This window comes from Anolis sagrei, chromosome 6 (assembly GCF_037176765.1).
Source record: "Anolis sagrei isolate rAnoSag1 chromosome 6, rAnoSag1.mat, whole genome shotgun sequence".
NCBI classification, from domain to species: Eukaryota; Metazoa; Chordata; class Lepidosauria; order Squamata; family Dactyloidae; genus Anolis; species Anolis sagrei.
In genome coordinates, this window is record NC_090026.1 from 59,238,430 (window position 1) to 59,263,091 (window position 24,662).

The 24,662-nt window shown below is 40.5% G+C and overlaps 1 protein-coding gene across 2 annotated transcripts in view; it reads right to left on the reverse strand.

The window, feature by feature from the left end:
• MOCOS (molybdenum cofactor sulfurase) overlaps positions 1–24,662 on the reverse strand; it is a 95,742-nt gene that overhangs the window by 25,913 nt on the left and 45,167 nt on the right. For both annotated transcript variants that reach the window (XM_060781446.2, XM_060781445.2), the window contains exons 6-9: positions 18,853–19,052; positions 8,830–8,946; positions 7,184–7,639; positions 1,581–1,743 (exon numbers count right to left, since the gene is read on the reverse strand). In XM_060781446.2, the coding sequence (XP_060637429.2) occupies positions 1,581–1,743; positions 7,184–7,639; positions 8,830–8,946; positions 18,853–19,052 (936 nt within the window). The remainder of the gene's footprint in view (positions 1–1,580; positions 1,744–7,183; positions 7,640–8,829; positions 8,947–18,852; positions 19,053–24,662) is intronic.

The window sequence follows — 24,662 nt, forward strand, 5'->3', positions numbered from 1 at the left end:
ATAGATACTGGAGTTAACCCTTTACTAACTTTCTGCAGAGGGTCTGTATTTAGTATAGCAAGCTAGTATTCATATGTCTACTTGCAATATTGACAGACTAGGAAAAAAGTGTATTTTTGTTTTATATTTTAAAAAACGACGAAGGCTTAATCAGAATTTAGTGATTGTAGTTATGAAAAAGATTGCAATTTTTACTTTTTTTTGCTATACTTTGCCTCCCTCTTACATTTTTCCTGTTTTCCACTCCCTTCATTCTTTCTTTAGTGACTTATTTGTATATTTTTATTTTATACTGTTCTAAGAAAATATTTTAAAAGATCTTACTAATGTCAAACTCCTAACTGGGCTGAATGTTATCAAATCAAAAAATATGAAAGAGATTCTAGAGAAAGATCCCCTCTATGAACCTGCTCAGTCCCACCTCCGTCACAAGCTCAGTTAGTGGGGATGAGGGAGAGGGCATTCTCAATTGTGCCCCCCCCCCCGGCTCTGGAATGCCCTGGGGAGATTAGTTAGGCCCCCACACTTCAAACTTTTTGGAGAGAATTGAAGACATGGCTTTTCAAATAGACTTCGATAAGGGCTAATAAAACATCCAATAATTAAAGGATCTAACGATGGCTGAAGTTACCCTGGTGTTGATATTAATTGATTTGTGGCTGGGTAGTCTAAATGGGTTTATATACCATGGTTTTAACTTCTCTCTCTTAACCTTGTTATGTGTATTGTCATTTTATTTTAATTTTATGTGGTTTATGTTCAATTTCATGGTCATGCTTTAGCTTTTCTTTTCTTTTTTGGTTGCTGTACACTGATTAGGTTATTGTTGAATTTTTATATAATATGTTGTCCTGTTTGCATTGCTGCTGTTTTGTAAGGTGCCCTGAGTCCATCTCGGGAGATGGGGCGGGATATTAATAGTAATAATTTTTTTTTTGTCGTATCATGAGCAACTTGAGAAACTGCAAGTCGCTTCTGGTGTGAGAGAATTGGCCGTCTGCAAGGACGTTGCCCAGGGGATGCCCAGATGTTTTGATGTTTTACCATCTGTGTGGGAGGTTTCTCTCATGTCTCCGCATGAGGAGCTGGAGCTGACAAAGGGAGCTTATCTACGCTCTCTCCGGATTTGAACCTGCGACATGTCTTCAGTCCTGCCGGCACAGGGGTTTAACCCACTGCGCCACCGGGGTTTCTATAATATTATTATTATTATTATTATTATTATTATTATTATTAAAGGATCCCTTGGGACCCTGTGCATGACCATTATTTGATGTCAAACTTGTCTTGAAGCTGACTGAACAAGCAGTTGAAACTGGGTCTGTAATAAAGGCCTAGTAAAACAAAATAAATAATAAAGATCCATAACAAAGGCCTCATTATCCCAAGAGCATTTGTATTGGACAAAGAAACATGGAGATGTAGATCCCTGAAAGAGTCACCTCACCCATGGAGGAATTATCTTCTATCCCAATAGCTGAAATTCTAAGAAGCATTTCAGAAATATTTGTGATTTATGGTAATGTACATTTTACTCCAGTTGTCCCACAGAAAAAGGATGAAGAATCTCATTTACTGACCTTCTGCCTTGATTATCATCACATTTTGTTCCAGATTAATTATTGGTTGTACAAGGCACAATCTTGGCTCTTGCTTTTGAGTAATACAAACACCATTTTGATTTGCAACCATCCAGTTACGGTCATACAACAAGCCTTGATTAACAACTGGCCACGTTGTAACCTGAAGGAGGAAAATATGACACTTAGCCAAGGATGTTTTAACCTTTTTTCCAAACTAATGAAGTATTTTATGTTATTCATATGGTACTATGCTAAAGTTAGCAAGCTCTAGTCACAAAAGTAATGCTCCCATTACAACCTAGGGGTTACTATTTTACAGTGGGGGTAATAGGTAATTCTAATAAGAAATGTTTGATTCAAATGTTCTAAATTGTTTTGCCCATTTTTAATGCAAAGCAGCTACTGGTCACTTCAGATTGACTAGAATGTATTAAGATTTGAACTCAAAAGTATTAAGAACTGATGAGAATAGTAGCACAGGCAGGGTTAACTGTTGTATTTCATTGCACAATAGTTGCATCTTCCTTTCTAAAGGCGTAAAAGGGCTTGTAACTATTATGCGGTGAAAATCAGTATTCTTTGCCCTTTTTTCTGGTGATCCTCATTTCAGTTTAATGCATATATAGTTGTTTTTGTAAGGACTGTAAAGAGCTAATAATAATGTATAGCTTGTCTTTGCTGAAGAGAGACAGAGACTTTTCCAATAACTGTAGTCTGAAAGTCGAATACCGAGGCAGATATAATGTCAGGTACTGTCTTGCTGAAAACTTGTAAGAAAACAGACATCAATCTTACATAGCCATTTTTCATACATATAGCATCACTATTACTCACCCAGACTAGTCCCTTTCTCAGCATATGTCCATTCCCTTACAATAACTGTTTCTTTCAGAAATAACAATTTACATTTTAGATGGATATTTTTTTCTAGAAAAACTTTCAGAAAGCAACATACAATGTAAGGTCACCCAATGATTCATAATATTGATGGTAAGTTATTTGGAGAGGTGCTTTACAATGTGGGACATTATTGGTTCTTAAAAAATAAAGGGCAAAGTTTTCTTCCTCTTCCTTGCAATTTGAACACAATCTGTTCTCCTTCCCAGAAGTGATTTATCTAAGGCAGGGGTCCTCAAACTTTTTAAACAGAGGGCCAGGTCACAGTCTGTCAAACTGTTGGAGGACCGGATTATAATTTGGAAAAAAAATGAATTAATTCCTATGCACACTGCACATATCTTATTTGTAGTGCAAAAAAACACTTAAAACAATACAATAATTAAAATGAAGAACAATTTTAACAAATATAAACTTATAAGTGTTTCAATGGCAAGTGTGGGCCTGCTTTTGGCTGATGAGAAAGGATTGTTGTTGTTGTTGTTGTGTGCTTTCAAGTCAATCCAGACTTAGGTTGACCCTGAGCGAGGGCCAGGTAAATGATCTTGGAGGGCCGCATCCGGCCCCCGGGCCTTAGTTTGAGGACCCCTGATCTAAGGTCACAACAGCTTATAGTGCGAAGTATAACCTCTTCAGTGTCTGATGACTACACTATTACATTTAGCAGTCTCCCTTTTTCCTCTTTCCTCCTTTTTCTCTCAGGGAAATGACATGCAATTTTAATGGAATTTTAAAGCATGCTGCTAGCAGTTTATGTTTATAAATTAGAATTGGGATATAAATGTTTCAGATAAAAGGACAAAGATGGGACCCAGTTTAAGCCATACTCAGAACAAAGAACTCAGCTTACTTAATGGTTAATCTAAGTGCCATTGGTTTCAACAGGTTTTAAGAATAACTGGAATAGGATTAACCCAATAAGACTTATGGTTGTCTTAAACACTTAACACATTTGTGATAGAAAGTTTTGTATATCAAAATAATGTTTTTGTTTATAAGTTCTCTTCTTTCTAGTTTATGCTACAAGAGACTGTCATGGTTACCCCTCTGCATACTAAAATAAAATGGAGGAATGTGTACAACCCCATCCTTTGTCAGTTCTTTATCACACTTGACAATAAAATAAGGCAAAGTACTTTTGTAATTGTGTGTGTGTATGTGTGAAAATCAAAGTGTTTTATGGTGCTGACTATTAACAATTAGATGATCCAAAGGATGTTATCATTTTGCACACATACAAAGAGTCCAAGTTGTGATTTAGCTCTGTTTTTGTTGGTGTTCTGAAAACGTAACAAGCACACCCCTTTACAACAATACTATGAACAATGTTCATGTGGAGTTGTTCAGAAGGGCATTCCAATGGGAAAATACATTTCCTCTTGGAATTACATCATGTGAGTATCACTATGTGGTTATTACCTTAAGTAGCATTTTTTCTCCCAATTCTATATTATTGTGTAATGTCAGGGTGCTTGACAATCTGCAGCCAAGACTGGTTTATTCTTTTAAGCTAAGGTAATGGAGGAAACAATAGAAAAACTACCTCAGACCCTCTAACAATTGTTAAGCAATAGCCCAAATCCAAATATGCCTCCTGAATGTCCAGGTCTCCCCAAACATCAGTAACCTATTTTGCTTCAGGCCCCAAAGTTATCTGGGGTGAGGGAACTAGGATGAATTAACCAAACTTGGCTAAGGACTTCCATCAGATGGAGAAGGGGAAAATGGAGGAAAGCAGGGGAAAGTGGAGGGAAGCATCTTACCCCATTCCTTCCTGTCTTTCATCAACTTGTGGGATGGTCAGCTATCCTACATCCTTACCACATTGATGCCCATCTTTCTTCTATCTTAAAGCTGTTTGGAGTCAGGTATCTGAAGATGGGTATATTATTCTGTTTCCATGCACTGTGGAAACAGAGCCCCATGGAATCCCTGGAGAAGTGCCCTTATATCATGTGATGGCCTCCATGGGACTCCTATGGAGCTCCATTTCCACAATGCATGGAAATGGAGCCCTACACCCATCTGATGAGGTCACAAGTATATAAAACTGAGGTTCCTTGATATAATAGTTTGCAGATTGTTAAAAGCATGAGTTTGGAAACAGCTAGTTTTCTGTCTTTCTTCTGGCTCACTGCCATCATATAAGTCTCTGATGAAGATGAACATGTTCAACTATTTTTGTATTACTCTGTTAATATAGTTGAGGGAAACATCAATATTTATTTATTGGATATAACCTAATGCTGTCTAAATAGATCTCAAAAAGAGTATATGCACATATCGTGTATAAATATATGATTTTTGCCCTTTGACTCACCAAAGTGTGTGCCTACTTTTCCCATGCCAAGTTTTTCTTTAGCCTTTTGAAAGGTGTGAGAATTTTTTTTATTATTCTAAGGCAGCTTCTGCCTGTTGGAACCCTCTGTTTCATGCTACCTAGAGGTTTTCCTAACCTTTGGGGCCTTTCGGGTACATGTTGCATTCTGTGAAGTGTGGGATCATGGCAAGTCATCACAAAATGCCTGTCATTATACTGCTGGAAACAGATCTGTGATATTTATGCCACAATATATAGAGACCAAAGTGTTCTCTGATTTTATGGTACCATGGAACTTCTGAAGGATTTGGTTCATGTACCTTGACTTAATATGAATAATGAAGTCAGATTGGGGGATTCAACCTTTTCATATTTTTAAACAAAATCTTGCACATTTTGCCACAACAATTAATACTTGTAAAGTATGTGATTTAGCTGTGGCATTGCTATTGCATGGAATTTTGAATGAGAAATGTGTTGCTTGACAAGGTTGTGAACTTAGAACTCAACTTACTGTATTTATACTCATAAAAACATGTCACAGTCTTGCTCATCTTTCTCATTAATTTTATCTTCAAACCTTATTAAACAGAAAATATTTCAAAAGCAGATGACTCGTCAATGCTATTAATTTCAATTTTCAGTGAAGTGCAAGGACTGTGAACCATACTAGTAAATTTTCACAACAGAAACTCTAATAATATTAACAGTAATTAATACACTGAAAAATGCTGCACAGGAAAATTAGTTTCTAGGTCAGTGTGCAGACCACCCATGTATTTCTTCATACCTCGTTTTAAAAAAAACAAACAGGCAAGGTAAGTTATTAACTTTGAAAAAGAAAACCAATTAAAATCTTCAAAGCATGAACTTTCAAAAATTGCCACAACAAATGTCATATTTTGTTGCAAATGTATTTTTAATTATAACATTTCTTTGTAATGCAAATGTGTTTCCTCCCAATTATAGTATGTTCAAGATTTGCTTCTACTGTTTAAAACCAATCACTGGCTGCAGCCCACATCATGCCAAAGGGTACAAGCATGCAAATTAGTGATTTAATATTTAGAGTAGATTTAGATTAAGTTATTCAAGTAGGGGTTTTGGTATGTATGTATGTACTTTATTTCCTTCTAGGCCCCAGCACAATCATTCATTTTCCCCTGTTCCTATAGTTAGAGCATAAACTTGAAGTAAGGTTACATTGATGAGTTTCCTCTGGAGTCTTATTGACATGATTTCACCAGACTTTACATTAGTTTAACTGCTTTTATTACACCTCTCCTCACTATAAATGTGACCTCATTTCTTCCTAGATTTTCATTTCCTGTGTAAAGCACACTAGAATCATCAGACTCAAGATGTCTCATTCCTTTCTATTTTAGCCTGCTCCTGCAATTATTATGTTTATATATTCCAGGTTTTTTTTGTTTTTGTTTTACCATGTCTAGCTCTCATTCATGATTCTCTCATTCAATATTCTGGTAGTATGTGCTGTGAAGCTTCACACTTTCCTTTTGCCTGTGATCACATCAACAGCATCCTTTCAACCTGACTGCAGTTGCATTATTCAACACAGTGCGGCTTGTGGTTGTCCTGTACTATATCCCAGTGGTGCAATCTGACCTACGAGTTTCATCTTCTGGCATTCTCTCTTGGTTCATTTGGATTGTCACATCATGAGAATTTTGTAGTAAAGTGTCTTTATTAAATTAGTATGCTTCAACTCATACAATATTACCGAGTGTTAGCTATGGTGCCACTGCTGTTGTTTCTGACATATCTTCTACCAGTATCATCCCTCCACTACCTAGCCAGTTTTAATCATGTATTTTAAACTCATGTCCTGTGTTTTAATCTCTGTTCTGTGTATTTTAATATGTATTTTATGGAAATGTGTTTTAATATGTATCTTTTAAAGAAATACATTTGATATGTGTATTTATAGAATCTTTACAATGTTTATGTGTTTTAACTATGCTGCAACCTGTCTCAAACAGGAGGAGAGGTGGGTAAGAAATATAATAAAACAACAACAACAACAATTGCTGCTGTCCAGTACTGTTTGGCACATTTAGTCTGGCTACTCAGCAAATGCCTATCTGATTTGGGAAACTTTACCAGCAGCACTTCTGCCATCAGCATAACCTCTTCCTTCACAGTAGCACACAATCCCAATGTCCTGGAGAGGTAGTATTGTTTGTGGGAAATTAATTATAGATCACAGTAATGCCCTAAATTGTTGATAACTCCACCACAAGGAAATGGAAACCTCAAAAAGCACTAGAACTCCATGCCACTTGGAAGTAGCCTACATGCAGTCAACACTATCATCAATAAAATGGCAAAATGGTTGTTTTACAGTATCATGAAAATAATTTACCTCAAACGCAGCACATGATTTGATAGGATACAGATAAATATTGGTGATGACAACTGTCCTTCCATCACTTGGTAATGTTTCAACTGAATTCCCTAAAACATCAGGCACGGTCCTTTCTACATGTCCCCGAGTAGGCTGTAGATTGATTGGCATAATCACTGAAGCAGCATTAGCACTAAGATGAGAATCCTCAATGGTCCTTTCATGTAGCACCTTGTTAGTGCTTCTGTCATCATATGTGTGGTCATTCTCTTTGGGAGGTGCTACAAATTCTGAAATGCCATCTCTTGAAGATGTAACTTTAACCATAGTGCAGCCAGAGAGTCTGGTGGCTATAATGAATTTTAGAAAAGCTTGTGCATCTTCAAATGTAGACATATAACCAAAAGAGATTCTCACAGAGCCAGTAGGACATCCATCAATTACATCAATGTCATCTCCACACACATGACCAGCCTGGTTAAATAAAAAGAAACATACTTAAGTTACTGTAAATATTTAGTATGCAATGGCATAGTTTACTGTTTAATAGCAATAAGATTACTTCCTTTTAAAATAACTGATATATACAGTTCTGTCTACTGTGTGAAAGAGCAATCCTTTCACTTGTGTCAAAAAAGTTGGGGGGATGGTGAAAAAGGAAGCTGAATAAAAGCTGTGAAAAGAGAGCTGGAAGGACAACTAAGCTTGCAGGAAAAAATGAAGAAGACAAAAGATAGAACAGAGACACAAGTAGACCAAGAAGGAACTCAAGAAAGGATTCAGAAGAATAGCCAATGTGAGGTATGATCTGTGAGAGAACAGGGAGTGCACATTTTTTGAAGAAAAGTTTGCTAATATGATTCTGCAAGAAACTTATCTGCAACATGAGAAGAAGGCAACAGGAAAAGAATGAAGTTTATTTTACTCAGGGACTGTGATTAGTCAGGCTTAGAGAAATCTGTTTAGTCTTTATTTGTTTTCTTACTACTCACTTGGGACTTCTATAAACTGAAATACACTAATTTTTAAAAAATTATAGGATTGAATTGTGAGCTCTAACAAAAGAATCAGTGTGGTTCTTTTTGTTTTTATATTAGTTATTATTGCTATGATGGAATTGAACCAGTCTTGGTACACAGAACTCCCATGAACAACAGAAAATACTGGAAGGGTTCGGTGGGCATTGACCTTGAGTTTTGGAGTTGTAGTTCACCTGCCTCCATAAATCACTGTGGATTCAATGAAAGATATGGCCCAAACTGCACGAATATTCCATATGCCCAAATGTGAACATTGGTGGGGTATGGGGGAAATAGAATCTTGACATTTGTGAGTTGTAGTTGCTGGGATTTGTAGTTCACCTCCACTTGTCACTTCTTTCCAGGATGAAGAGGAAGCATTGGTGAGCACCCTCTGGGTTCATCCATTTAACCAATTACTGATCCACCTCACCGTAGTTTTGCCTAGTCCACATTGGACTAGTTTCCTTGCCAGAAGGTCATGGGGGACCTTGTATTACTTTTTGAATTAACAAATATTGGTAATATGAAGGTGGTAAAACCTGTTCAAGTGATGCCATTATGTTGCTGAGATATATTAGGAAACATGCAGTTGTACATTAAACACTGTAATTGAGGTGACTGGCAGATCCAATATACACTGACCTTTAGGTTCTTTTTGATGTCATCAGAGCTGATCCCTAAATGCTGCTGACATGCACCAGTATTACAAAAACAACCAGTGCGCATGTGGATGTTGTACAATCCAGCCAACTTGTCTACCTTGTGGATTTAGAACAGCCAAAAAGAAAAAGAAAAAAAAGAAAATCAAATCAAATATCAGTAATTCTCAGATTAGGAATAATAACACAATAATAATTTGCTCCCCTCACATCAAAAAAGTAAGATATGAAATTTAGACAAACCTCCACTAACACATTGCCTGGATCCTGTTGGTTAGGCCAAACTAGAATAGATCCATCAAATCAACAACTGAATGGTTACTCACTCAACAGATATACCATTTCCATTATTTTAATGGGTCTACTTAGATGAGGGTATTCACATCAACTGGTGTTAGATTATATATCCTAAAATGATTGTGAATAGAAACTATAATTGTGTAGTCATTATTATATAACTTTATAATGCACAAGAGGCCCCAATCAACCACCAGACTGTAATGGAAAAAAAATTAATTACAAATCTGCGCTTTCGTTTTTAGAATCTCGTGCTTGCCTAAATAATGAAAATGAAAGCAGCATTCATTCATCAATACAGATAAATATAATCATTACTGGATATGAAGGATACATACATTATGTCAGCATCAGTAGTAACAACAAAAATGTGGGAGATGTAAATGAACATCTCAACCAAAATGTTGAGCATTTCAATTTTTCAGTCATTAGAAGAAGAGGGCAACCTGGTATCACAGGCCCCAGTTCTGTCTCTTGCTCGAGTAGGAGAGAGGATGCTGAATTCTTTCTGCAAACAACAACACCTCATTCTAAGCAAGCAATGTTACATTAGCAAGAGAGCACCTAATACATGAAGGCACCTTCCTTCAACCATTACAGTCTTGGTCATACAGTATTTAGCCAAAGTCAGAAGAAAAATAAGCCTTCTGTGATGAAATGAATATTCTAATTCTATTCATGATACAAATGATCCTGTTGACGCCCTGGTTGATCGCTATAATAGCGAGGTGGCCAGACACGATCACTCCGAAACGTCCTCTCTCACTGCGCAGAGTCACATCATCTCCTTGGTTCTCTGAGGAGTGGCTAAGATGAAATGGGTGAGAAGGGGACTGGAGTGCATCTGGAGGAAATCTCAGGGTGTTTCCGGCCGAGCACAGGTTAGAGGCTCAATTATTTATTTATTTGGTTTACTTTTACCCGGCCTTCTCACCCAGAAGGGGACTCAGGGAAGTACAAGGTCGTGCTGGGCCTATACCACAGCTATACGGGTAGCCAAGGAGACTTTCTTGACTGCCCACATAGCGACTGCATCCAATAGACCTTCTGAGCTGTTTCGGGTCGTTGGGGAACTCCTCCAACCCCCTGGGGTGAAGGGGATCATCGATGATCCAACAGCCCAGTGCTGTGATTTCGCGCACCATTTTGCAGATAAAGTCGCTCGGATACACCTAGAGCTAGACACCAGTTTAAATGCAGGGCCAGAGTAGGTGACCGAGGCATCTGCTTGTCTGATTTGTGGGATTCTTTCCGGCTTGTTCATCCTGACGATATCCTTGGGCTATGAGGGAGACCACGTCGGCTCTGAACTCTTGCCCTTCCTGGCTAATTAAATTGCCTAGAGACGGGTTGATTGATTGGTTTGTATTGATCATTAATGTTTCACTGGAGCAGGGGACATTCCCAATTGGTCTAAAACAGGCTGTGGTTAGACCAATCCTGAAAAAGGCCTCCCTGGACCCTACAGTTTTGAGCAATTACAGACCAATCTCTAATCTCCCTTTTTTGGGCTGGAGCGGGTGGTCACCTCTCAGCTCCAGGGATTCCTAGAGGACATCGATTACCTGGATCAGTCACAGTCTGGGTTTAGGCCTGGTCATGGTACCGAGACAGCTTTGGTCGCCTTGCTGGGTGACCTCCGCAGGGAGCTGGACAGGGGGAGTGTGACCCTGTTGGTTCTCTTGGACATCTCAGTGGCTTTCGATATCATCAACCATGGTATCCTTCTGAGGGCTCTCTGGGATGGGTCTTGGGGGCACTGCTTTGTTGTGGATCCGGACCTTTCTGGAGAGTCATTCCCAGATGGTAAAGCTGGGGGACACCTGCTCGGACCCCTGGCCTTTGACCTGTGGGGTCCCGCAAGGTTCCATTTTGTCCCCCATGCTTTTTAACATCTACATGAAACCGCTGGGAGAGGTCATCTGGAGTTTTGGAGTTGGGTGCCATCTCTATGCAGATGATGCCCAACTCTACTACTCCTTTTCACCTAACTCCAAGATGCCCCTAGGGTGCTGGACGAGTGCGTGGCCGCTGTGACTGTCTGGATGAGGATGAGATTTTTTTCATCTTCGCCAGGCAAGGAAATTGGCATCCTACATTTTGGTAGAAGCATTGGCAACAGTAATCCATGCAACAGTCACTATTGGGACTATTGCAACGCCTTATATGCTGGCCTTCCGAAGTCAACAACCCAGAAGATTCGGATGGTCCTAAAAGTGGCAGCCAGGCTGCTAGCGGGATCATCTATAAGATCCCATATTACACCGATTCTGCAACAACTGCACTGGCTACTGTAAACGATGGTTTTGCAGGTGGCAGGGGAGACCTTTCCTTTTTATCCCACCGCTGCCACCAATGTAAAAGAATCTTACATTTAAATCGGGGAGGGGGGATCCTTATGACATTGACTCGAAAATTTAAATCTCTTTGCTGGTCACCACTGTAACAGAGTGCTGAAGATCTTATACTAATATGTCTCTAACAGATCCCCTCTCACACACACCCACACGCGTTCCCCCAGCTGCTATATAACTCTCGGCTGAACACCACGTTAAAAGATCAGAGTACAGGGTTTTACTCCATTAGGTTCTTCGAGAACGCTAAGACAGCCCTGTTGCAAAACACTTTAATGTGTGTTGTGGAATGTGAGTGTGTAATGGTAGGTTTGCTGCCACCACCCCAAAATTAAAGTTTGAGGAATTGTCTTGTTGTTGTACTTGAGGTAAAATGTCCCTATACACCGGCTCTTCCTTTTGGCTCCCTTTCTGGTGACTGAACTGTAGAGATGTGGAGGATTACTGGATCTAACCTTATATGATGAAACAAGGCTGAGGCAGATTAACAGTAAATTAGAGAACAGGTTTATTGAAGTATTTGAAACAAACAACTGACTACTAAGAGGTACATACGCGTAAATTGTTTCTGAAGCACAGACTTATTAAGCAAATGGTTTCTTTAGAAGGAGTATCTTTTCCTTAACATGAGCTACTTTCCTCACTCTACCCTGTAATATGTAACAGTGAGATTCTTTGACCAGCCACCCCTGGCTGCCTTCCAGAGTATCTAGGTTTCCCCTGGAATACTCTGACCTTTAGTGAAATAACCCCACTTGTATTCTGTCCTAATACAAGTAAACAAGCCTTCACTTTGACTGCCCTAGTCAAACTATACAGAAGCACTTGCTCTTAATTATTTCCTGACAGGCTAATTCCTAGCTCACTAAGAAACTCTCTTCTCCCTGTCTGAAATCCTAATCTTTTCTCTGCTAGATCAAATCCTTCTCTCCTCCTTCTGTCAGAAATGACAGCCTATTTACACTCTCCTTCAACTCCTCCCCTTGGGGTCTGAACCAATCAGGAGTTAGCTGACTCCTCCCCTTGCCTCTCTGCCTATACCATCATGTCCACCATCCTGAGCTGCCTTCCCAACATGGAGGCCAGCTCACTGACTTCCAGGCTGCGGCCTAGCAAAGGTATGAGTTCATGACAGCTACCAATAGAACATCGGATCTCTTACAAGATACTGATCCTGACTTTTAGAGCTCAAAATGGCCAAGGACCTTTATATCTTAGGGACCACCTCATTCCTGTTTTCCATCAGTGGTTACCTCAATCCACCCAGGAAAATCTCCTATACATACTGGGCCCTAGGGAGGTACACCTGGAAGCTACAAGGCGCAGAGCTTTTCGACCTATGCTCCAATTCTGTGGAACTCATTGCCTCCATATATTAGAGCAATGTCAGAGTTGCAACCTTTTGTAAAAGCGCTCAAGACTTGGCTGTTTGGTTGTGCATTTAAGTAAAGTGATCAGATCTAATTTGCCAAATAGTCACTGTTGGATGTTTTTATGTTGAATGTTTTTATATTGTGAAATGCTATTTTAAATTGTAAGTTGCTCGGAGCATCTTGGTGGAGAGGGACTAATTAAGAAATAAAGTGAAGTGAAGTGAAGTGAATAAGCTGAGGATCAATCCTGACAAGACAGAGGTCCTCCAGGTTGATCGTAAGCTGGATCAGGGTATAGGGTGGCAACCTGTGCTTGACGGGGTTGCACTCCCCCTGAAGTCACAGGTCCGCAGCTTGGATGTCCTCCTAGACCCATCGCTAACACTAGAAGCTCAGGCATCGGCGGTGGCTGGGAGGGCCTTCGCACAATTAAAACTCATTCGCCAGCTGCGACCGTACCCCATGAAGTCGGATCTGCCCATGGTGGTCCATGCCTTAGTCACCACCAGATTGGATTACTGCAATGCACTCTACGTGGGGCTGCCCTTGAAGACGGTCTGGAAATTTCAGTTGGTCCAACGGGCAGCAGCCAGGTTACTAACTGGAGCGACTTACAGGGTCTACTCCCCTGTTTAAGAAGCTCCACTGGCTGCCTTTCATCTTCCGGTCCCAATTCAAGGTGCAGGTTTTTACCTACAAAGCCCTGAACAGTTTGGGACCCTGTGGATTTTAGAGCACTACCTGCGTGACTGCATTTCTGTTTACGAACCCACGCGATCTCTTTGTTCATCTGGAGAGGCCCTGCTCTTACTCCCGCCCCCTTCGCAGGCGTGATTGGTGGGGACAAGGGAAAGGGCCTTCTCTATGGTGGCCCCCCAACTCTGGAACTCTCTAACTAAAGGTATCAGGCAAGCCCCCACTTTAGCAGTCTTTAGGAGGAGTTTGAAAATGTGGCTGTTCCAGTGTGCCTTCCATGAATGAAGGAAATAATGCCTGATCTGACTAATTTCCTTCTATACGTCCTCTGAAGCACTTTATCTATCCGTTGGATTGATCCCCCATAGCACTTTTTAAAAACCTAATGCCTAGACATACCCTACTCTGTACATGCCCAGGGTTTAAAATTTTTAATCTACATCTGGCCCTGCCTTAATGTTTTTGAATTTTTTGTGTTTTATTGCTTATATGTTCAATTGTATTATTTTTATTGTTTTATTTGCTAGCTTGTTTGTTGATGTATTGTTGTATTTTTATTTGACGGGCTTGTCCTCATGTAAGCCACACTGAGTCCCTTCAGGGAGATGGTGGCAGGGTATAAATAAATAAATAAATAATAATAATAATTATGTTCCGGATCTGAATGTTCATGGAAAGCTGGGAGTCTGCACACCTTACTCCAGCATACAGCCAAGACTCTCTAAAGATGTTGACAAGGTGAATTTTCCTGACCTTTCTATCAGTCTCAAAAGATTCCTCAAAGATTCTCAAGATCTCTCAGTCTTTCTTGTACTTTGTGTTACCATCTTTTATAAGCTCTCATTTTGGAAGCATCTTGGAAACTTCCATACTTCTCCTCAAACAGTCATTCTCATTGATCAATTATCTCTATGATCTCTGTTGCTCTTAATCATACTGATAAATAAATGTAATCTAAAGTCATTACATCATGTTTCCATAGAGGAGGGACTATACTTCTTCAGATAATGGGAGAGCACATCACCATACCTGGTGAAAGATTTTAGATGATCCTCTTTCTTATAGTTCAGAAACAGATGTATTTCATAAAACTGTCAGTCCACCTAGATTAGCAGTCTAGTTACCCTGTTTTGGACCAAATGAAATTTTCTGATATTTTTCAAAACTAAACCCATGCTAAGAGTAAATTTAAAGCAATTCTGTGTGGTCCCACTGCAAGAAAAGGATGAACAAGACACGGCAATTCCAGACAAAATGTTAGTTCAGCCCCTGTGGATTTTAGAGCACTGATGCAGGATACATTAACCATAATATTTTATTTTGGAAATTCATACCCTCTCTTCCATAAATGTATATTTGGCAGCACATTTTAAAAGGTTTTGCTGCAAACCATTCTAAAATGCACTTTGGCAGCATGTGATAATGAAACACCACTCCAATATTTGTTCTATTGTGGTTATACAAAACACAACCCAATGCTTTAACCATGGGCATCGGGTGCTAGGCCATCCATTTAACAATAGTAAAAATGATCCAAAGCTAAAGAATTACTAGAATTTGAATGCATCAGCAGAATTGCCTTTCTCCTAATCTGATTTGTATTTTGTAGTCCTAGTCCATCAACTTCTTTGAGTTGTCTGGAGTCTTAATGGCTAGATCAATGTTTTAAAAAATCAATACTGAGCAATCACCACAGTAGTTTTGAGACAGTTTTTGGGAATATAGCCAAAAAAATCCATTAGGCCAGCTATGAATATTTGTCTTAGCTGGAGTCATCACACTTAATGTAATGAATGAACATGCTCTTAAAAGCATTGGAATATCTAATTCATATTCTTTGACAATCACTGAGTAGTATATTCTTTAGCAGAATTAAAGAGGTGGGAGGGTTAATCATGGCTGTTTTCAATATCACCTGAAAGACTCTAGTGATGTAACTTATAGAAGGACAAAAGGATAATTTTTCATAATAGTATTGAAGAAAACAGACCAGCTATAGTAAACACTATTCCCTGTAGTTATGTTTATCTGGCCATTTTCTGCGGCAGGACTGCACTGTAAATGGGGCGGTCACTAAAAAAGTAGCTCCATCAAGAACTCCACTCCCATCCCCCATTATTTTCTGGAAGATTTAAATGCAACTCCCAGGTTGTCTTCTTTCCCATTCTTCATATCATTCACTGATGGGTGTATATAGAAACAAGTCTGACAGTTTGGGGAGGCATGGGGGAAGAATACAATATTCTTGGCATTGCCCTTCTCACCTCCATGTTACAGGAACTAGTGGCTCTATAACTAAGTAACTGTCCTTTTAAAAATTCAGACATTACCTTAAAAGAGAATGGAATTAACAGCAAAGCCAAATCAGATGGTTTTCACTTTGCTTCAAGGTTTCAAAAAGCTTCTGGCACTTTGCTGATATGACCACACCCAGTATGTGCCATATCTCTTAAAAAACATTGCTCTGTCTAGATTACTGACAAAAAATTGCCTTTGCCTTTCCTGCCATGACTCAACCTGACAATGAATTCCTCAGCTTTGGTTAGTTATTTATTTGTTGTGTCAGAGCAACCAGTCCATTATATTACATTATTAACAGAACAAAGCAAACAAACGGACAAATACAAAACTTGTGAGTTTGGTAGTTGGTTAAATGTCCTTTGACCAGTATCTGGCCACTTGGAGTGCTTCCGGTGTTGCTGCAAGAAGGTCCTCCATTGTGCATGTGGCAGGGCTCAGGTTGCATTGCAGCAGGTGGTCAGTGGTTTGCTCTTCACCACACTCGCATGTCGAGGATTCCACTTTGTAGCGCCATTTCTGAAGGTTGGCTCTGCATCTCGTGGTGCCAGAGCGCAGTCTGTTCAGTGCCTTCCAAGTCGCCCAGTCTTCTGTGTGCCCAGGAGGGAGTCTCTCATTTGGTATCAGCCATTGGTTGAGGTTCTGGGTTTGAGCCTGCCACTTTTGGACTCTCGCTTGCTGAGGTGTTCCAGCGAGTGTCTCTGTAGATCTTAGAAAACTATTTCTAGATTTAAGTCGTTGACGTGCTGGCTGATACCCAAACAGGGGATGAGCTGGAGATGTCTCTGCCTTGGTCCTTTCAGGTGGTGCAATACCGGCTAAGCAGTGTAATTTCTCCAGTGGTGTAGGGAGCAGACACCCCGTGATAATGCGGCATGTCTCATTCAGAACTGCATCCACTGTTTTAGTGTGGTGAGGTGTGTTCCACACTGGGCATGCATATTCAGCAGAAGAGTAGCACAGTGCAAGGGCAGATGTCTTCACTGTATCTGGTTGTGATCCCCAGGTTGTGCCAGTCAGCTTTCATATGATATTGTTTCTGGCACCCACTTTTTGCTTGATGTTCAGGCAGTGCTTCTTGTAGGTAAGAGCACGGTCCAGAGTGACTCCCAGGTATTTGGGTGCGCTGCAATTCTCCAGTGGGATTCCTTCCCAGGTGATCTTCAGAGCGCGGGATGCTTCTCTGTTCTTGAGATGAAAGGCACACGTCTGTGTTTTAGATGGGTTGGGGATCAGCTGGTTTTCCCTGTAATAGGCAGTAAGAGCACCTAGAGCTTCGAAGAGCTTCTGTTCTACCGTCTCAAAGCTCCCTACTTGAGCAGTAATGGCATGATCATCAGCATAGATGAAACTCTCTGTCCCTTCTGGCAGTGGCTGGTCATTTGTGTAGATGTTGAACATGGATGGAGCAAACACGCTCCCCTGAGGCAGGCCGTTCTTCTGTTTCCGCCATCTGCTTCTCTGGCCCTGGAACTCAACAAAAAAGCTCCTGTTTTGTAGCAGGTTTCCTATGAGGCGGGTGAGGTGGTAGTCCTTTGTGATATTATACATTTTTATCAGGAGGAGGCGGTGGTTCACAGTATCATAGGCTGCTGACAGGTCTATGAAGACAGCTCCTGTGATTTGCTGCCTTTCAAAGCCATCTTCTATGTGCTGAGTCAGGTTCAACACTTGTGATGTGCAGCTTTTGCCTTTTCTGAAGCCAGCTTGCTGTGGGATCAGACATGGGTCTATTTTTTCCATAATTTTCCATAATTCTATGCAAGATAAGTCTCTCCAGAACTTTGTAGAGGTGGCACAACAGGGAGATTGGTCTGTAGCTTTTTGTAGCTTGCTTTTCTCCAGATTTTGGGGATCTGGCAGTGTTCATCAGCTCCAGCAGCCAGCGCCTTGGTTTGGGACCAAAGTTCTTGATTTGTTCCATCCGTAGATCATCCAGGCCAGCTGCTTTGCCATTTTTACATTTATTGAGAGCCATGTCCAATTCAGTAGGTGTAAAGGGTTCATGGAGGTTGCTGGTCTCAATCTCTGGTTGCCTGGCTATTGGTTTCTTTCCTACTTTGGTGGCAAAGTTGGGTTTCCTATTCTTCAAGAGTTGGTGTGCTATCTGATCTGCCTTTATGTTGGCATGGGTATTAGTTTGTGAGGGGTCGTTGCTCAGCCGTCTCAGCAGCCTCCACGCTTTCTGGCTTTCTGGCCGCTCCTGCCCATGTCGACCTCTGTGATCAGCTTGATCCACTGTTCTTTCTTGGCTTCAGAGATGGAGGACATAATGCTCTGCGCTGCCTGAAGGGTTTGCTCATTAAACTATCACTCATCTATGATAGCAAGCTCCCGCCATCCTACAACAGCGGGAGATGGCACCGAGGTTATAACCCAGACCTCTTATTTGTGAGCGACAGCATCGTACAGCAATTGGGACCACCAATCCCAAACACACAGCACCAACCAATAGTATGCCAGCTGTTCCCAACAATAAGGCCTCAGGAAGTTCGATTTAAACGAAAATTCAACTTCAGAAAGGCAGATTGGACTAAATTTGGTTAGTTTACGTTCGGCCATGACAGGACATTTTTTTTCTTTTTGCTTTGTTTGTAATTATCTTAATTCCTACTGTTTCACCAATAGTTCCTTAAGCAAAGGGAAAATGAAGGTGCATGGAAAATCCTATAGATCAGAGCAGATTAGCTTACACATCACGATCAATGATGCTCCACCACCTCACCCTCAGTTCTGGAGAAAAAAACCCAATTGTCTGTCGTTATCCTAGTCACATTTCACTCTCACAGCCTCTTGCTGAATGACTGAAAAGACTATGGACAATAATTGATGTTTCTCATAAACCAATAGAAGTGGGGGGCACATCAAGTGCATTATTTCTCCATGCAGAAGAAAAGATTCTTAACACTCCAGAGTGTTATTGTGTATAGTTATTTTAGAAGTCAAACAACCAGCAAAATATATAAGAGGCAAATTGTTAAAATGTACCTGTGAATAACCAATTGTCTCTCCATTTTCATCCAATACATTAAAATTAATGATTGGACCCTGGGTATCTGCACTGCTGAAGTCTGTATCACTGTATATGTGCACCACAGGTGCCCCATTAGCATATTTCAAGGTAGAGAGGATGGTATAGGTATAGTGAGCTAAAGCAAATGTATGCTGTTTTATGTTCTCCATTCCACCTAAAATGGGAGAGGAAACACAATAATCAGTATCTTGTTTTTAGCATTTTCCACATGAACTTAGTAAGAATTCATTATGATCTGTTCACTTTGTAATCTTTTTAAAATATTTTTTTTCAGAAAAAAATATAGTAGCCATTTATCGAATGTGTTCTCTATGTATCACTGAAAGCTACAGGTAATGCATATTAGCAGAGTAAACATACCTCTGAAAGAGTGTGAAATGGCATTTAAGGAGCAAGGACATTAGTTGCTAACATTTAAAGTAATCTTTACCAAGAGAACTCTATTTACCGATAGGAAAGAGGGACTAATCCTGACATAGCATGACTACATCCTAAGAGAATGGAATAGGAGAATGGAAAATTCCAAGGGTGGAATGGAAATAGAGAAGAGGCATGGTAAAACCCTTGTGCCGGCAAGATTGCTGACCAACAGGTCAGCGGTTCAAATACGGGGAGTGGGGTGAGCTCCCATCTGTCAGCTCCAGCTTATCATACGGGGACATGAGAGAAGCCTCCCACAGAATGTTAAAACATCCAGGCATCTCCTGGGCAATGTCCTTGCAGATGGCCAATTCTATCACACCAGAAGTGGCTTGCAGTTTCTCAAGTCACACCTGACATGAAAAAAATGGTAAAACTATGTCAGCCAATGTGTGTACGTGCAGAATAGATAATCATAAAAGGAAAGAAGAGCTCAGATCACCCTAAACTTCCTTAATCCCTATCTACTATTTTACTCACCACCACTATAAGGCTCTGTAGCTTTTTCAGAGCATTGTTGAATTCCAATAGATTGACAAGTTCCATTGGTGAAAATGGTGAATCTAGGACAGGGCTGGAAAGTCATCCATATATGGCTAGACTGCTAGTTCCAGCAGTCCAAGCCAGCCTAGTGAAGAATTTTGGGATTTGCCATTCAACATATAAAGGACCACAGAATTCCCACCCCTAATTTAGGAACACCCTGGAGGAAAAAATCTGTTCTTTCAGAAGAAGTGCGATCCCATCTAGTACAAGTTGTATGGTATATACTGCTTCCTCAGACCCACTTATCCACAGAGTCTCTACCTTGGCAGAATTCCTGACCTACAAACACAACCCAAAGCATATCTCTTGTTTCTTCATTCACCTCTGCATCTATTGCAATGCAATTTAGAAGCAGGTGTTGGGATAGTTAAGAAATGTTGGTTTCCTCTAATTTTTGAAAACACTATAGTGTGTCTGACTTAATAATATATGTCTGACTGCATTAATCATAGAATTGCCCCCATCTCTCATGTCTGAAATGAAGCATGCAAACATTTTCAAGAGCTCACATTTGCCATGAATTTCCTTTTCGCTTGGCATGATATATCACAAATATAAATAGAACAACTCTTGGCAAAGGCCAAGATTTTCTGTGGGTTGTGTGAGTGTCAATGCCTTCACATCACCTGTCAATTTATGGTGACCCTGTGAATTTCATAGGGCTTTCTCAGGCATGGAATATTCAGAGCTGGCTTTGCCAATTCCTTCCTCTGACATACAGCCCACAGTACCTGGTATTCACTGGTGGTCTCTTGTCCAAGTATTAATCAGTGCAGATCCTGCTTAGCTTCCAAAATCAGATGGGTAAACTAAATACTCACCAGTGTAATCACACTGGATCTCACCATTGTGCAATTAATTGCATATGTTGCACAACAGACACCAAGTTCTGTGCCAATATATTCCACAACTGCCTAATAGGTACTCACTCATGTGTTTGCTTGTTGAGGAACTGGCCACCTCTCTGACACAATTCCCTGAGAAGACACCATAGGTTACAGAACAAGATTTTAGCTGTCATCTGCTCTAATGTATGTGTAAAAAGAAACATTTTGCCAACTCTAATAAAATATGCAGTTCCTTTTTGGTTTCTTCTCCCTGTGTGTAGTTTCAGAAAGCAGAGGATTAATCCTCTCACTAAGGACAGTACATCCAGAGCACATGTTAAAAGTTTTCAGTCTTACTTAACCTTAGTGAAAAGAACGCTTCTGGAAATTCCCCATCTCATTTCATTGAACAGTCAATGTGTTTATTAAGGCTGTATAGAACCTTTGTACTCAGTAAGGAAGCTTCAAAAGAGATAAGTTATTTACTATTTATTTATTTAAAGTATATCATTGTCAGTGTTCCTTGCAATCATTTGATTTTTTTGTAGACTAGATAACTGAACATTTGGTTCAAATGATAGTTGGATTGAAAGAGCAACCAATATACAAAGCCTATGATGAACCAATGCAATAAAATTGTCCAACCTTTTGATATACTGAGAAGCAATGTTTTCTTCATATTAACAGAAACATATTTTTCTCTGCTAGTGGTTGCTCCAGAAAAAGAGAGGAAAAGAGAGCATTTAAAGCAGTGGTTTTCAAGCTGTGGGCCGTGGCCGAGAATGAAAATCCGGTCTGCCAACTTCCTTCCTATTTATTTTATTTTATTTCCACTCCTTTGCGCAGAGCTAACCAGCCCCACCCCCTTTGGTACTAATGCTGGAGAGTGGTTCCTGGTCAAGGTGGGCCCTGGTCAAAAAAAGGTTGGGAACCACTAATTTAAAGAACGGAATCCAAAAATTTCAGTTTCATTAAAGCAAAATAATCTTCTTTCCAACCAAGTTATTTTTTTCTACCTAAAAAGCCTACATGGTTGCTTGTGGCCTTTTAAATGCTCCGCCACCTGATTCTGTTCTCTTAAGTTCACTGAATGATATTGAGAAATGACGTCTTCATATCTGCTTTAAACATGCCTTCATTTTCATACTTATTCAAAATTGGTAAGTTTACTCATGATAACGATTTCCTCGCATCTTGAAATGTCCTCGCATCTTGAAAATGCATTCACTATACAGTAATCAAAATCTGGTGGTAGAGAATATTATGTCTTCCTGTAATTGTGACAACCATTTAGCCGTATTAGTTGAAAACATTTTAATGACTTCAACATTTTCTTGCCAGAATTCTCAGATAAAGCAAAATGAAATATAGCATGACCAACTATTTAATTACATCATTTCCAAACACATTTTAAAATGCAACTCCTGGTTGTTTAATCACATAATCACACTAGAATTTGTCTTAAATCTATTGTTTCAAACTTAGATATTCAGGAGACATCTGGCATGAAGAATAATAACCTGAGATTCACAGCAAGAAAATATAATACAAAATATAATACAAAATACAACTTATTTTTATTCAGAGACCAATGCTATGTGAAAAGCAAAAGTTCACTTCACTTCACTTCACTTCACTTTATTTCTTAATTAGTCATTCTCCACCAAGGTTCTCCGAGCAACTTACAGTCTAAAATAGCATTTACACAATATAAAAACACTCAACATAAAAACATTCAACAGTGACTATTTGGCAAACTCCCTCGTATGAACTAACACCAGGTTTCCAGATGCTTCAAAGATCTCGAAAGGGGGGTCGAGGAGGGGTGGGTGGGAATAGTAGCCTGCAATCATTTCTCCATTAGAACTATTCCTACCCCAGATATTATGGGTATCAAATATATAGGTTTGACATTGGCTGCTAGGGAAAGTGTGACTATCCTCTTAGTTTATCGGGCCCCTGGGGCCCCGAACGAGAGCATCCCCAAGTTATTAGACCTTGTGGCAGACTGGGCCCTGAAGTTCCCAAGTCTCATCGTATTGGGAGACCTCAATGTACATGCAGATAGGTTGTTGTCTTCTTCGATAGCAAGGAACCTAGTACAATCTATGGAAACAATAGGCTTCTCATTAATGGTGACCGGTCCTACTCATCGAGCCGGGCACACCTTGGACTTGATTTTTAGTATCGGAATACAAGTGACTCTATCTTCAGTCTTAGAGATTCCTTGGTCTGACCACTACATCTTGAACACTCAAATAGAGATTCCACCACCACAGCGTCCAGAGACTGAACAAATTTTTGTGTGGCCGAGGAAGCTGATGGATCCTACTAGACTTTCAAGTGCCCTTAAAGAACTGGATTACACCGCTGATTCTCTATGTGAACGAGTGGAAAACTGGAACAAAAATCTATCAACTGCCTTAGATATAGTTGCCCCTAAACGGGCTCCGTGGCTCACGGATGCATTACGTCAGATGAAACTTGAGCGGAAGAGATTAGAACGTAATTGGCGCAAGAAACCTGATGAAATATCAAAGTCGGCTTTTGAAATGCATCGAAAAATCTACGAAGCAGCCACCAGAGAGGCCAAAAAAGAATATAATTCCTCATTGATAGCATCCGCCAGATCTCGACCTGCTCAAATATTTAAAATTGTTCGTAACATCACAAATCCAACCCATATGGCCAAAGATGTGGCTAGTCAAGATATTACAGCAGAGACCTTCCAGAGCCACTTTATAAATAAGATCAATCTGCTCCGCGAAGGGCTACCTCCCACAGAGGACACATAGAGGGAACTAGAGGTCTTCTGACCATCTAGTGGCCAACCACCTGCTCCCTCGATCCTTGCCCCTCCCGGTTGATTAAGGAGTGCTGGGAGGGACTACGAGATCCCTTAAGGAGCATCAGCAACAGTTCCTTGGAGCAAGGAATTTTTCCAAATTGCCTTAAAGAAGCAGTGGTCCACCCTCTCTTGAACAAACCAAGCCTAGACGCCACTATACCTAGTAATTATCACCCAGTTTCAAACCTTCCATTTTTGGGCAAAGTGATTGAATGGACAGTGGCGGGGCAGCTACAGCAATTCTTAGATGAGACTGCGGGTTTGGACCCCTTTCAATCAGGCTTTCATTCAGATCATGGGACAGAGACTGTCTTGGTAGCTATTCCTGACGAAATTCGTCGTCAGTTAGACCAAGGCAGATCAGCGCTATTGGTATTCTTGGACCTCACAGCTGCATTTGACACCGTGGAGCATGACTTGCTGATTCATCGATTGGCTATGTCTGGTGTACAAGGTTTAGCCCTGAAATGGTTCAATTCGTTCTTCTGGGGCCGGAGACAGAGGGTGGAGTGGTTAGGCCAAAGCTCGGAGAGCTCCTGCCTTTGCTGTGGAGTCCCCCAGGGTGCTATCCTCTCGCCCCTGTTATTTAACATCTATGTCCGACCACTTGCTGGACTGGTGCGGAGCTTTGGCATAGAGTGCTACTAGTGTGCAGATGATACCCAGCTACACTTGCGTCTCGAACCTGGAACAACCACGATTCCTGAGAACTTTAGGCTGTGTTTGGAAGCAGTGATGAGTTGGCTGCGAGCGAGCAGACTAAAAGTGAATCCTGCTAAAACTGAGATCCTCTGGCCTGGCCAGCCGCCAGAATTAATCCAGTCTCTGCCTGATTTCGATGGGGAAGCTCTGGTTCCATCTGCCACTGTTAAAAGTCTTGGAGTGTGTTGGACTCATCACTGACGATGGAGGCCCAGATATCTGCAATAAGTAAGCAGGCGTTTTTTCATCTTCGCCAGGCAAGGAAATTGGCATCCTACCTTTCGGTAGAAGCATTGGCAACAGTAATCCACGCAACAGTCACCACGAGGTTGGACTATTGCAACACCTTATATGCCGACCTTCCGAAGTCAACAACCCAGAAGATTTGAATAATCCAAAATGCAGCTGCCAGGCTGCTAGC